Consider the following 15,770-nt stretch of genomic DNA (forward strand, 5'->3'; position numbering starts at 1 on the left):
GAGCACAAGTCTCTCCTCTCAGAAAATGTGTCATCGTCCTTATTACTACCACAGGTATCCTTTTGTTACCCACGTCTCATTCACTGATGTCGGATTCTAGCTTTAAGTGTTATCCAGAGACAAGAGTTGGTTTTCTTTAAAAAAGTGCATTCTTTAAGTCTTTTCATTATGTACCCTATAAAGGATGTTGCTTTAAGCAGGTTTGCTACCATTCAGATCTGCAAGCTTCCAAGCAATTCTCAGAATACTCCAGTTCTACCTACTTCACTTTGTATTCCCCCATCCTAACACTTTCCCCCACTACCCCACCATACCCACGTCAGATCTACAAGCGAGGTGAATTAAGAGGAAAAAAGAAAAGAATACTTTGTGTAGAAAACATATTTCCCCTAATGATCCCAATTTGAAACTTTTCAGATAATTTACTGCTTAAATTTAGAAGAGGATAATTTTTTTTAATGTTTATTTATTTTTGAGAGAGAGAGAGTGCAGTGGGGGAGTGGACACAGAGAGAGGAAGACACAGAATCCAAAGCAGGCTCCAGGCTGTGAGCTGTCAGCACAGAGCCTGACATGGGGCTCGAACTCACCAGCCACAGATCATGACCTGAGCCGAACTGACTGAGCCACCCAGACGCCCCAGGAGAGGATAATCTTTAATCCTCAATCTTTCCTTGTCTCCTTCATTCTTTTCATTCTTCCACACATATTGACTGAATATCTTCCAAATTCGAGAAGTTGTGCTTGAGGGTGCTCGAGATGTTTCTCAGATGTTGTTCACATTCTCAACGATTGATTGCAAACAAAACTAGAGGGGAAACTTTCCCTTCCCCCAGTCCCCCCCCCCCCGCCCCACCTCCTTCTTTCCTGTTTCCTCCATCTTCCTTCTCCATCCACTCCATCTCGACTCAGTCTCATCCATGACCTGGAAGCCAGGGAGGGATACAGGCTTTAAGGAGGAGACACCATTTGAGTGGAGTTATTTGTGAACTTGTAGAGATGAGGATGATAGATGGCAGTGGGGAGCAGTCTGGACAACGTCACAGGACCTGGGTAGCAAAGGAGCTTTAGAGAATGGTGAAATGCAAGCTTGAAACTGGGAGGCATGAAAAGACAGAGGGGCATGAGACTTCCAAGCACCCCCACTTCCCTCTCTACTTCACTGATTACAGGGAGAATCCTTTGGGGTGATGGGTCTGAAAGTGTTTGTAAATATATATGCTGTACAATGTTAATGTCCTGTAGATTCACAGAAAAAGAAAGGGTCCCTCCCCATCATCATTGTCTTTGTGGTTATCATTCTTGCCTTTATCGTGGTGCCTCTGGGAATGACCTCCTCCCTAATGGCACCAGGATCCCCAGAATTTATCCTTCTGTTTACTAAACACCTTGAAAGTAAGAATTGGATTCTAAGAGATGAACTCATCTCTGCAAGAATGAAATATGCCAAGCAAATGTTTGCAGAAACCAACAAAGGCCGGTGGGCCATAAGGTGACTGAGAATAAAACAAAATCACTTGCCCTGGTTACCTAATCATCTTCATTGTCTCTGCTTATGTAGCACCTCCTTTCCCTCTACAGAATGCCAGGGGTATGGAGAGACAATAACAGTCAGACTAGGGGATATTGGTTCCCCTAAGTTCAAGAATTTAATGAAAAACAGAGGTAACTTCAGGGCCATCTACTCCAATCTCTGATGTTCTTATCATGAGAACCTGCCCTTTGGATTAAAATTCTCTGTGTCTATTGGCACAGCCACACTGAGAGACTTTGCTTTCCGGGCCCTTCATTCTACATACTCAATACCAATCTTCAGCTCTATCTTATGTTTCTGAAGAACTTTGATTCCTTTCTGCCATGTGAAAGGGCATGTGCTGAAGCAGTACGATAAAGATGAAAGGCAAAATGGGATAAACTGGTTTTATATAATTTTTCAAAATGAAACAAACTCAGTCAATGTAGCCACGATTGTATTCATTTGATATTTTAGCAGTTTGAAAATCAAATCAGGGCAGAAAACCTAAATCCCCTCTGCAAATAAAATAAGAAAAAAATGTGTAGGCACACAAAAACTTCATTGACGGTTTTCATTATGGTTTTAATATAGGTGTCAAAGTTCAGTGCGACCTCTTATCATGTCATCTGACAGACTTATAATGCTCAGGTTAACTTAAGCTTCTCTGCAGTGTTTACAACTATAGGGAGTCTCCTTTGGGGGAAAAAAAAACCTGAAGAAATTTTGGCCACTTACAATTTTTCCCTAGGATTAGCTTTTTGTACAGAATAACGTATGACAGTGGTGCCCACGAGAACTGTATTGCCTTGGTTTCCGTTTGTTGGATTTGTAATTCTTGCTGGATTCTACCTATGTCTGATGGTGACATGTTGCCATGGGTTCCAAATTCTTAAAGGAGGTCACCATACTGAAGGTTGTCTATTACTTAATTTTTTTTTTATGAAACCGTCAACATTATGCTGTTTAGCTGCATCTTCATTGAATAAACAGAAAATGGCAGAACTGTGGAGCTAAGAAAGGCATGTCTGTTTTACCATGTTAGTCCCTACAAACTACCTGTAATAGGGCTCCATACCATTGATTGACAAAGGGCACCGAATATTCTGTAGCCGGAGTAGAGGAATAATTGCTTTATTTTCCCTGAGTGCTAACCAACGGTACCCTGAAGTTGTCTTGTTAATACTGGGAATAAAGCCAGAATTAAATTTGCCCACAAATTACTGATTTTGAGGTAAATATAATTACCATGCTTCAGATCAGCCACTTAATTTTCCATATGAATTATTTTGTTTATTGACAAAATGTATTACAAAATCTACTTAGGGCTAGTGCCAGTTTTTAAAATTTCTGAACCACTCCTATAAGAGTATTCCCTTTGGTATGAGTAAAATGGACAACTTAGTTGACACACACACTAGAACACAGGCTTTGAGTTCAATGCCTGTGTGTATTATTTCCTTGCTCTGTGACCTTGGGCAAGTCACTCACCCTCTCTACATCTCTATTCCTTTGTGTGGAAAATGAGGGTTACACAAGTATTTCTCCAACTAATCGCACTCATTAAATATTATCTTCTATTAAGACGGTGATTGGAGCACCTGGGTGGCTCAGTCGATTAAATCCCTGATTCGATTTTGGCTCAGGTCGTCACCTCCCATTTTGTGAGTTTGAGCCCAGCATCTGGCTCTGGGCTGACAGGGTGGAGCCTGCTTGGGATTCTCTCTCTCCCTCTGTCTCTGCCCCTCCCCCATTCACACTCATGTGTGCATGCTGTCTCAAAATAATAAGTTTAAAAAAAAGATTATGATGATTGTTCATAATATACACTATATCTGGACTTTAATCCTAGTGCCCCTACTAGGAGAAGGACAGCCAGTTGCTAAAAGTATCCATTGCAGTTCTCATATTGAGAATTTAACGTCTGTTAGTGATATCTGATGATGTGGTGTACGTTGCTCTTGTCCTTGTCTTTCCAACAGGCTGTTTCCCACCTCCTCATTCATTGACCACACCATGTCCAGAGTGAACTCTCCAAAATCAAACCTGATCCTATCTCACACTTAGACCCCTTCTTTGCTTTCTGTGGTGTAAGTCCAGATTCCCTGGCATGATGTACAAGACCTTCCACAATCAGATTCCTTTCTGCCTCTCTAGGTCCACTCCCTCCGCCCTCCTCAAAGCCTACTCTCAAAGTGTATTTCTTTTAGGTTATCACATTTTCTTCAACAGCTTTATGGATTCTGAAGTGCTGCTTATTCTCTCATGTTGACCTTGTTTGGCATTCCCTACTCTCCTAGATGTCCTCAATGATTTTATCACCAGCTGTGCTGCCTAAGTATGGACTCCACGAAATTAGGTCTGACCCTCTTGTTATCACCTCCCTTTCCTCACCCCCCTCCCAACAAATGGGTGATATTTTCTCCAGAGTTCACTATAGTTTAATAAGCAGGATCCAGTTTGTTGATTCAATAGATAAACAGAACAAATGAAGATTTTATCTGTATACTCTGAGCTTTGCTAATTCATCCTTGTACAAATGAGAAGCAGCTTTATTGTATTTTGGGAGAACCACATTTGGAGCTTGGCCAATGACACAAGGTAGAATTAATTTCATGACACAATTTCTATATGGTAGAAGAATTTGTATTTGATAAGGTCACAAATACGCAATGGGTAGGCACTCGTCAATGTGTGAGGTGTTTGAGTACTGATATAAATAACACAGTCAACCCAAATATTTGTTATTGGATAAATGACAGCATATGGACAAAAATATATACAGTTTTACCCTAGAAAACAACTACTTCAGTCATTAAATAATACTATTTAAATAGAAGAATATAGCTTTATACTATTGTTTATCATTTATGAAAAAGAAACAAAAGATCTAGCAACTGACTGTATTAAAAGATAAAGATTTTATCTTGAGGTTAAAGGCTAATTCTGTGGTAGAAAGAATAAAAACATACAAATGTTAATATAGCTTGCAAATTTGCTAGGTACAAATATTGGCAATTGTTTTCTCCCTAAATCATGAATTCTCTATGGATTTTATTTTGAAATAGGTATTTCTGCTATAAGTCTGATAAATGATATTCCAACTCTAAAGAGCAAGCAACTAGAATGCCACATTTTTGATGCATATTTTTGCAGCACAGAGGGGATTAAATTCTAAATGTCTCAGCTGTTAAAGGCCCCTTCAGACTTGCCCAAAATGAGGAACAAAGAAGGAGAGAGCTTTCCCTAAAGCAATTCATCAGATCTATTTGGGCACAGTGACATTCTATCAGAGCTTGTGTGGTTAAGTTGCACTGAGTGGTTCAGGGGTGTGCAGCTGCTTGGAATATTTGAGGAAAAGATATCTCCAAGTTTTCTTCATGCATTCACATGGGCTGGCCAATTCTTACCAACTGGCTAATGGCCAAGAAGGCTCTGACAGTTAGTAGTTACATCATCATAATAACATCTCCCATTTTTGAGTGCTCCCTGTGTGCCAGAACTGTGCTCTGCATTTTGCACCTGTTGTGCTATTTAAAAGCTGATACTTCTTCCTTTTTTTTTTTTAAATAGGCTCCATGCCAAAGGCAGAGCTTGAACCCATGACTCTGAGATTGAAAGTCACATGTTCTACATTGAGCCAGCCAGATGCCCCTAACATTCATACTTCTTATCTTAAAGGAATGGCCTATTAAATGTAATGCCAGTTTTTGCAGTATGAAGAGTTTGTCAGAGTGAGTTTTACACATTATAAACTTGATGAGTACTTACTGTTGTTTTTTCTCACCTAGTTGCTGGCTGTTGGATCTAGGAGAGGCTCTGATTACTTCAGCAGGGCAGCAGTGATCACTTCCATACACAGACTGTTAGACCTAGAACACATATAAAAAAGTCTTCTCCTTGTCTGAGTGTTGATGGACTTGAAACAATTGCTAGAACAAGCCACTGATGGAATAAACTTAAGTTACTGGAAACAAGGCAACGTGGATGGCAATTTCAAATAAGATGTGAAGAATATTTAGAATTATAAAGCATAGCACTTTTATGCATTTATCCTTTCATTGTCCTAATGTTAAGATGGATGGGGCAGATAATTGCATCTGACTGAGTGTATCTGGCTTACTATATTTTGTGTTATGGTTTGCACCCTGTCTGCTTCCCTACCATCATCTTCCCCCACGTACAGTCTGTGTGTTCTTTTTACCAAGAGATTTGCAAATTTCTGACCAATTTAAGGCCTTAGTCTATGCTGTTCCCTCTGCTGGAATGCCCTTCCCATCTCCACTTGTCTAACTCCTCCTCATTCTTCAGGACTCCATTTGAATACTGCCTCCCCAAACAAGTATTCCCTGAATTGTCCCACCCACAACCCTTCCCACTTCCTCTGGGCTGGCGCAGTGCCCTGTGTGTACCTCCACTACCTCATTTGATAGGTGACATTACACATTTCTGTTTACTTGCCAGCTGCTCTAAGGTGTATCTCTCTGGAAGCTTGAAGCATGGTCTGTCTTTTATGGTTTTATTTCTCCTTTTCAGCACCTCACCAAATCTACACAGAATATGGGCCCAATGAGTGCATGTGACTTGAAGGAATAAATACATTCATATATATCATACACATTTGTATTTTGTTACTTCCCCAACTCCCCATCCCTCCCCTACCCCCCACCACACACACACATTCTCACTGCCTTCTGGTGTGGTAGACTTTAAAAAGCCTCATCCACGGTTTTTATTGTAATTGCTAGAGCTCAAGGTCACGATTTGGCAGGAATGACTGCTAGAAGGATGCACATCAATGCTGTGTCCTGCTGTCCTTGCTGTCTGGAGTACAGGATGTGTTTGAAATTATACCTTTTCTAGTGAAATTTCAGGGTGGTTTTATATCAGCACTATGAGAATGCTTTCATGTTAAATAAGAATGTTGAAACAGAAAGAAAGGCAAAGAATCAGGTCCAGGCAAAGCCTGAGCTATGAAAGGAACACCTCTCTGCCCACCGCAGAATATGATTCCAGGTCAAGCACAGAGGAGTCTGTCTGGCTTCCACTCTCCATTTGCTCCCCTTATCCTCTCTGTGCTCATTACTTGGTTCCCTTTGGTGAAACATGGGAGGCAGACAGGGATTACTAGGGAGCAGGCTTTTACAACTGTGATCTCGTCCATTTTGAAGTTGCTCTCAAAATGGTTGATTTATTTTCCTCTCATGTATGCATTATGTATGTATGGCTATGCGAGATCTGTGAATTCAGAAAGGCCCTCTGTACCTTTGTCCCCAAACCCCCATCCATGCAATGTAGTGCAGCAACCAGTAGAACCAGAGAGCCACGCAGGGCTTTGGAATAGACAAAGACACAAATCCCATCTGGGTCTCCTTCAAAGAAAACTGCTGTTTTGCAACAAGCTACCGGATGGCGATAAAAAAGGTTCTTACCTGTTTACTTAATGGGTGACTGGCCCCTTTGCTTTTATTTAGCCATCTGTTCTGGTCTATGTCCCTTTAAACTTGTAAGATCCATCACCTCATTTAAGCTGTTACCTTGACACATTGCAATGTTGTGGACATAATGATTCCACAGAGGAGCAAATTAAAACAGTTTTTCATGATTAGAAGGTTAAATGAGGTAAGGCTGTGGTAGTTAGTGGTGAGATAAGGGGTTTTGAGGAGGCAGAACTCAAGGGACTTGTAGGTGATTGGAAAATTAGGCTGGCTAGACAGAAGGACGGGGCTTTTACAAATTACGGAGCTGAGCAAGAGCTAAGACTTCCTTTGGGGTCTCTGACTTCTGGGGGCTTTAGTCTCCTGTCCTTGCAGAGACTGTGATCATGGCCAGGGAGGAACAGGGGGCGGCTTTGGGTTTCTTTTCTACTTTGGGACATTCTGTGAAGAGCAAAACGAAGTTTATTCACTAAGAAGTGATAAGCTGGAAACACGACAACATACATCAGGTCATTCCTGGATAGCTATTTGGCTTCCCTTAAGTTTGAAGAAGAATTGAGGGCCAATCCCAGCTTTGTGGAGGAATCTCTGATTGTGTCTTCACCCTGGACTTCAAGGCATGGCTGTTCCTGACATCTGCCCTCTGCCCTGCTCTTTCTTCTTGCTCTAGACCTGACCCTCCACCTGACTCCTGGATGGCTCCATTCAGGTGACCCACCATCTGGATAAAAACTAGGACTTAGGAAGCCCAGGGTTTTTAAATCATTTCGTACCCTTCTAAATCATTTCTTACTCTGACCACTCTGGTTTCTCCTAATATGACCAGTATTCTTGTAGTAACCTGGACTCAAAATTCTCCATCTCACCTCTATCCAATCAGGAGCCATGTTCTCTGCTTACCACCTACGTTGAGTTTCTCATATTTTTTCTACCTTTGTACTCCCCTTGCCACTGCTCTAGTTTCCATCCCTCATTACTTTTGTCCTAGCCAGTCAGAATAGCCTCCTAACTCATTGCTGTCTGTCTTTAGTTCCTCCCTGCTTCAAAACATTTTAAACAGTGACATTTGATTATAACTTATAACAGTTATAATTATAATTATAATTAAACAAGCAACAAACAAAACCTCCTTTGGTTTCTATCACCTACCACCCTCGATAGACTTCTCAGCTTGGTGTTGTAGGCAGTCCCTAAAGTTATCATTTGTTGTTTCCAGCCTTTTCTCATCCTCTGTGCCCCAGGAAGACAAAGTTCTGTGTAGCTATGAATCACCCCATGTTTTCTTGCCTCCTTGCTGTCTTCCCTCTACCTAGAAAGCTTCACTCACATATCTCTACTGATTAAAATTCATGCATTTTATCCAGCTCAATCTCAAATACATCTCTGCTTTCCCCACCCCAGTCAGATGCATTTGCTCTCGTTCTTGTTCCATGGCAACCCATTAAGGGGGATGTTCTTAAGGTGCTTCGCATGGATTTTTTTCCTACTTTTATTGTTAGCTTTTTGAGTCTTAACTTTTGCATAGTCTTTCACAGCACAGGCAGCTTCCTGCCTGTAGCGGGTGCTAGATATAGAAATAAAGTAATTGCTGATAATTTGTCTACAAGGATGGGAAAAATCCATTTATTCATTCACTCAAATGTTTCGTGGGTGCCTACAATATGTAAGGCAGTGTGTTATGGACCTGGGATCCAGAGATCAGTATGACAGTATATTCTGGTTCTCTAGGAACTCGCAATTAGATGGAGGAAAAGTCATATAAATAATTATGCAGTGAAAACTGTGCAACCATAGACGTGCCTTCAAGGTATGGGAGTGCAGGACTCTGTTAGGTTAGACAGGTTGGGGTAAAGGGATGGTGGTGGGAGGGGATGCAGCAGTTAGGAAGGGTTTCCTACAGTTGGGAATGTCTGATTTGCGTTTCGAAAATTGAATAGAAGTTGTCGAGGAATGTGGGGAAGTAAGGAAGGGTAGGAATGGAATGGAAAGATAATCTAAGAAGGCTTCTCTGCTTGTTCTCAGAGGCTGGCTAAAGCAAACTGGTCACCAAATGATTAAATTCTGTCTCCAAATGAAATCTCCTAAATGACACAGTCCTTTTATCCCTTTGAAAGAAAAAGAGAGGGAGATAAAGGAATCTCCCTCTGTGACTACTTTTGGTTGATAATCATTCATTCATTCATTCATTCATTCTTCTTCTTTTTAATGTCTTGTAGAGAAAGTCTATGATTGCAGTGAGCTTCATAGCAGCGTTCCTCTTCCTGCTGGTTGTGCGCCTTGTAAATGAAGTGAATTTCCCACTGCTGCTAAACTGCTTTGGACAGCCTGGCACAAAATGGATACCATTCTCCTACACATATAGGCGGCCCCTTCGAACTCACTATGGATACATAAATGTGAGAACACAAGAGGTAAGACCTCAGAGGGTTTCCTAGGATTTGTGGATATCCATGGTAACAGTTTTTCTTTAGGAGCAAGATGGTTTCCAATCACTGAACTTACTCCCTCTGCCTCTCCAAGCTTCTTTGGGTCCCTGACATCTTCTGTTTTCTCATTCTTAGACATTGTGACATACACATGTCTAATGTCTGCTGCCCCTCCTACATCAAATCTTCTGATTGTCTAGCTTCATGTGGAGTTGAGGAGGCAATTACTTGTTTTCCTGGTGTTTTAACATCCATCTCTTTCTATTGCAAAACTCTGGTCAGCAATTACCAGCTGGAGAACTGGCTGGCTTTATTTCCTGGAGGTCAACTTGTTGGGGACAGCTCTTTGTAGAACGGCAGAGAAGCATTTATATTCTTTAAAACTCTGTAATCCTTAGACCTGGAGCTAGAAAGGCCAAGCTGATTTTAAAATTCTCTGTGGTTGCCGAGATAATGGGATTTAAAGAGTTGCCAAATTTAAAGGGGTTAACATCATTTAAATCCTGTAATCACTGAACCTCTAAATCTTTGTAGCCAGTCGGTAGCACAGGAGAGGATGGAGGTATATGGACTAGAAAGTATGCTACGCTTTTCTAGTAGCACTTTTGCAAGCCAAGATTTGCATTTTAGAGCGGAGTAAAGAATTTGCATTTTAGAGCGAAGTAAAGAACCTCCCAAAATGTGTGAAGTGTATAGAAGTGGTTAATGACATTGTTTTTACTATTTGTTTCTATGGAGTGCGGTAAATGTGAGGTTACTATTCCTAGATGCAGAATCCAAGCCTGTTTGATTGTTGGTGACAAGGGTATAAGTCATCAGTATGTCTGTGTCACTGGGGAGAGTTTTAGATCAGATCCCATTGACAGGTCATTTTGTAAAAATACTAGAGAGGAGGGGCTCCTGGGTGGCTCTGTGGGTTAAGCGTTCAACTTCGGCCCAGGTCATGATCTCGCAGTTCTTGGGTTTGTGCCCCACGTCGGGCTCTGTGCTGACAGCTCAGAGCCTGGAGCCTGCTTTGTATTCTGTGTCTCCTTCTCTCTCTGTTCCTCCCCTGCTCATGCTCTGTCTCTCTCTCTCTCTCAAAAATAAATAAAGGTTAAAAAAAATTAAAAAAAAATACTAGAGAGGAAACTTAGGTGTAGAATGCTGCTACTGTCCTGAGAGTTATTCTTAGCATCCGGGGAGGGACACTGAATGCTGGCTTGGTCTGTCGTCTTGTGTAGGCAATATCATACCTGAGTCACTGCTTCTGGCTAATTTGATTCTTTGAAAATTTTTTCTGTATCTGCAGGGTTTACAGGCTTTTTATTAGACCTTGATAGTAAAAAGAAAAAGGCACCATTAATAACATATAAATTCTTAGGAGTTTTGCTTGATGTTTAACCTTTAATTGGTTTTAAATCAATTTTTTAAAAAGTGTCCATTGCTTGAATTTGTTGAGTGTCCTAATAAATCGATTACCTATATAAAAATGTATCTCTTAGAGAATAGTTTGTGTCACTCTTGTCTTTTGGTACTTTCAATTTTGGCTGTCATTGAATATTCTATAACTACTGGATTGTGTTGGTCATTTCACAGGTGCCTATCACAGGTAGAAAATGAAACATGTGAAAAAAGTGTCTTATGAATTACTCTTGTGAGGGAAATCCCACCAAATGTTAAAGACCCTTTCATTTATCCAAATATTAATGGATTCGGGGCACCTGCGTGGCTCACTTTAGCATCCAACTTTTGATTTTAGCTGGGGTCGTGATCTCAAGGTTGTAAGATTGAACCCCATGTCGAGCTCCACCTGAGCATGGATCCTGCTTAAGATTCTGTCTCCCGGGGCGCCTGGGTGGTTCAGTCAGTTGAGCATCTGACTTCAGCTCAGGTCATGATCTCACGGTCTGTGGGTTCAAGCCCCACGTCAGGCTCTGTGCTGACAGCTCAGAGCCTGGAGCCTGCTTCAGATTCTGGCTCCCTCTCTCTCTGCCCCTCCCCCCGCCATGCTCTGTCTCTCTGTCTCTCTCTCTCTGTCAAAATAAATAAACATTAAAAAAAAATTAAAAAAAGAAAAAGATTCTCTCTCTCTCTCTCTCTCTCTGTCCCTTCCCTGCTCCTGCACGGGCATGTGCACACATTCTTTCTCTTAATAAATAAGTAAAAAAAAAAAAATAAATTATATATATATACAGATATATATATATACATATATATACATATATATATACAGATATATATATATATACAGATATATATATATATATATATATATATATATATATAAACAGATATATATTATATATATTGGATTTTGGACTGTTACTGGAAAACTGACCTGAGGATGCAGATATTTAATTAACCACATCAACCAGGCTACCCTTTGAAATTCTGTTGGTATAGTTTTTATTTTTTTAATTTATTTTATTTTATTTATTTAGTTTTGAGAGACAGAGGAGGGCAAAGGGAAATCTTAAGCAACCTCCACACCCAGCACAGAGCCACACGCGGGGCTCGATCTCATGACCGTGAAATCATGATTGAGCCAAAATCAAGAGTCAACACTTAACCAACCGAGCCACCCAGGCACCCCTGTTGGTATTAGTTTTTTAATACAATGACTTTACTAAAGGATATTCATCATTTATTTTGCTCCTGCAGAGGTTCTATCTTGGGAGGAAGCATAGTTACTGGAAAGAGTTTTTAAGCCGTGGAGGGTTTACATGCCAGTTCTGACATGCAGAAAGTAAGCATGACAACATCAACTAGCTAAGTTATTATAAATGCCAGATTGGTAAAAAAATTAAGAACCTGACAATAGCAGATGTTGGTGAGGTATAGAACAACAGGAATTCTTATGTACTGCTAGGGGCAATATAAATTGGAACAGCCACTTTGGGAAAAAGTTTCCTGTTCTTGAGTAAAGTTGAAGATCTGCACACACCTTGCCCCAGTGTTTCCAGTCATTGATGTACTCAGGGGAGACGCTCATGAGCATAGGCACCAGGAGGCATGGACCACGTGTGGGGCAGCATTATTCATGACAGCTAGAACCTGGTAGCAACCGAAATGTCTCTCTGTAGGACAATGGCTTAAAATCGCTCTGCATACCCTGGAATACCACACAGCAACAGCAATGATGGAACTGCAGCTACGTGTGACACTAGGGGTGAATCTTGCACAAGCAATTTTGAGCAAAAATGCAAGAATAATAGAATACAGAGTGTGATTCCATTTATAGATCACAAGAAAAGGCAAAACTAAATGATGATGCTTAGGGACATATATAGGAGATAAAACTACAAAGGAAAAAAAAAGGTAAGGAGATTATCATTGTGGAAATGAGAAGAGCAGTTACCTCTGAGAGAGACGGACAGTTTGTGATCAGTGTGGGTTGCTGGGATGTTTACAGTATCCTGTCTTTCGATCCAGTTGGAAGTTATGTGGGTGTTCACATTATAATTATTTATTAAGTATGTGTTCATGTTGTTTCATTTTTATGCATTTCTATTTCATATTAAAAATTAAAAATATATTCTGAGCCCAGGTAGGATATTTATTGACCAAGAATCACACAGAGCACCTCACCTAATGTACAGCAAGAAGTAACTGAAAAGAAGCATTAGGGCATTAAACTATCTAAAACAAGAAATATTTGAAATAGGCAATTTCATCTTACGTAAAGACAAACAGATAATATGGGTAACTTACGTGCATGATAGACAGAGAAGTTCCATATTGTAACATGAGAGCAGGTGATGAACAAAAAATTTTGCATGGATGTTGAAATATAATATAATAACATCCAAAGAGAATGACAGATTTTCCTCCAAAGTCAAACAATTTTAGGCTACATTGGGAGGAAAACAAAATTTTGTGGTTCCCTACCTCCTTTTTCATGATTTCATCTTTCCTTCTCACAATTCCACCCCACCCTCACCCCCATGTCTGGGCTTCAGTCTTACTCCCCGATGCTCTGTATTCTGGTCCTCACCAAATAATGATTTCAGATGCAATCCTTCCCAGAGATGGTTGCATTTAAATAAGGCTTGCATTACATAAAGGAAGAAAAAGTCTTCAAGAACCAAAGTAACATAGCTTAAATGGTGGGTGGTACACTTGATGTTACTGTGCAAACAGCTTCAATAGTGACCCTCAAACCTTGCTTCAAAGGTAGCTACATACTCCTATGTTCCTGATCACTCTACTTTAATCTGGAGGAGGGTCAATAGCCATGGCTTAGCTAAGTAAGTCGTCACCAAGCTGATGTGTTTATTTTTAATATCTTGGTCCTTGAGGTTTTCTCAGAAGAAAGTACAAGCTTTCTAGAAGCCACCAGACTTCCAAGAATTTTTAAACATGTAGACATGCCAGCAATAATTTCCAGACCTAGAACATCTGCAAACATGATTATTGTTAATGATGGCTTTATTGGCTGATGCTTTAGCTAGACCAGACATCACTACCATTAAACAAAAGTTTTATGAGTGAAAATGTTTACAAGAAAGAATATCTCTCCAATACTGTCTAAAACAATGAGGGGGTGGGATGGCAGAATTTGTAGATTTAGTGGACATTGGGGAGAGCGGGATTACTTGGGAGCAAAATCTGATTCTTTGGTTATGTTTAAAATAAGATGAACTCTGGTCCCTTTGGCTTGGCACAAGTAGAAGTATAGGCAGTCTTAGAAATCTGCGACAGCCTGTCCTGAAGGCCTCACAGAGAATAAATTATACTCTTTTCAAGCTTGGATTAATGTTATCAATTCACCTAGTTCTTAAATGACCTATTCTCAAGGGAAGTACAAGAGGTAAAAGTACAAGGAATACAGGAAAGATAACCAGGTGGACTTGCTTATATTTTATTTTTATTTCTTTTTAAGGTTATTTATTTATTTTGAGAGAGCATGTGTGCAAGCGAGGGAGGGGCTTGCAGGGAGTGAGGGAGAGAGAGAATCCCAAGCAGGCTCTGCAGTGGTAGCACAGAGCCCCATGTAGGGCTTGATCCCTCGAACCCGTGAACCATGAGATCATGACAGGAGCTAAAATCAAGAGTTGTACGCTCAACAGACTGAGCTCCCCAGGTGCCCACTTGTTAAATTGTTGGAGTATTTTTTTCCTGATCTAGACCCATAAGAAAGCAAGTTTTGAAAACTATGAAGACTATTCTAGTGAAGTTAAATTGAAAGAATTAAAATACCCTTCCTAGCAAAACAATGACAGTCTAAATAATGCAGTTGGTGATTGTCTCCCCACCACCTTCGTTGTCCCCTGGCCCTTCTCTTTCTTACCCAGTACAGGCTGCAGTTCTTATCTTTGGGGGAGGGGAAGTCTTGAGAAGCAGGGAAGTAAAATGAGTTACAACAAACAGGGTGAGTGCTGAAATTCTGAAAGTCCTTGCTGGCTGCAGAACCCAGAATTCCTCATCAATACTTACGTGTGATCTGACAGTAACCATGAGGCAGTGCCAAACTGAAGTTTGGACCCAGGGAGATTTAAGTGTCGTAGTAGGCCCTACACTCCCCCTGCGTCCACCTCACTTTAATTCCTGCCCCACTAGCTGCTCAGATTTGCCCTTCCACGTCATTTACTGTGTTAGTAAAGCAACTCTGCATTTTAATAAGACTGACTTTGGGGGACCCCACCTACAGCATTATGGCAGAGTTATTGTATTATTATTTGACCTTGGACATGGTTAGAAAGCATATGATACCCAGTGTTTCCAAAAAATCCCTATCTATGCTTGGCAATAACCTATGAACTCTGCTTTCTCCTTGATGCAAATGTTAATGATTTGTTTTAAATTAATTAGTTGTGGCAGATAGAGAAGGTATAAAAGCCTAAGGTACCACAGGGTTTGCTTCAAGGCAGCTATTGTTTCTCCCTGTTTGAAATCATGGCAGATTTTGAGGGAAGAGAAAGGAAATGAACTTCAAGCTAGATTCTGTTTAGTTTCTAGACCATGGATTTAGTCATTGTGTTGCCTTTTTTGTTGGGTGAGCTGGTGTGAAGACATTGCTCAGAGCAAGCAACCTGCAACTTATTTGCATTAACTACTAGATAAGAGAATCAAGTTCTAGCAATCAATAGGATGCCCGGCCAGATCTTCCTGGTGATTGGTGGGGGTGACAGATGTCTCCCTCACGTCTGATAAGAGAATATAGCATGCTAAAGCTGCAGAGGATTTCTGGTATTTGTGGTAGAGTGCTCTTTCAGGTACCTAAAGATGTGCTAAGTGGAGAGAAACAGGATTTCTGGAACATAGCGATCAAGTTGTAGGGCTGCATATTGATTTGCTTAACAATTTAATGAGGCCGAAATATGCCTGTTTTAAAAATGAGAACATTTTAAAGCCTCAAGTAGACTAAATAAGAATACTTAGGATCAGTTGCTGTGACAGACAGGCCGCACTA

General features: G+C 40.6%; 1 protein-coding gene across 3 annotated transcripts in view; it reads left to right on the forward strand.

Moving 5' to 3' along the window:
• Positions 1-15,770, forward strand: part of ST6GALNAC3 (ST6 N-acetylgalactosaminide alpha-2,6-sialyltransferase 3) — a 535,567-nt gene that overhangs the window by 223,617 nt on the left and 296,180 nt on the right. For all 3 annotated transcript variants that reach the window (XM_030326302.2, XM_030326306.1, XM_030326308.1), the window contains exon 2: positions 9,167-9,361. In XM_030326302.2, coding sequence (XP_030182162.1) covers positions 9,167-9,361 — 195 coding nt within the window. The remainder of the gene's footprint in view (positions 1-9,166; positions 9,362-15,770) is intronic.

Source organism: Lynx canadensis, chromosome C1 (assembly GCF_007474595.2).
Source record: "Lynx canadensis isolate LIC74 chromosome C1, mLynCan4.pri.v2, whole genome shotgun sequence".
Lineage (NCBI taxonomy): Eukaryota > Metazoa > Chordata > Mammalia > Carnivora > Felidae > Lynx > Lynx canadensis.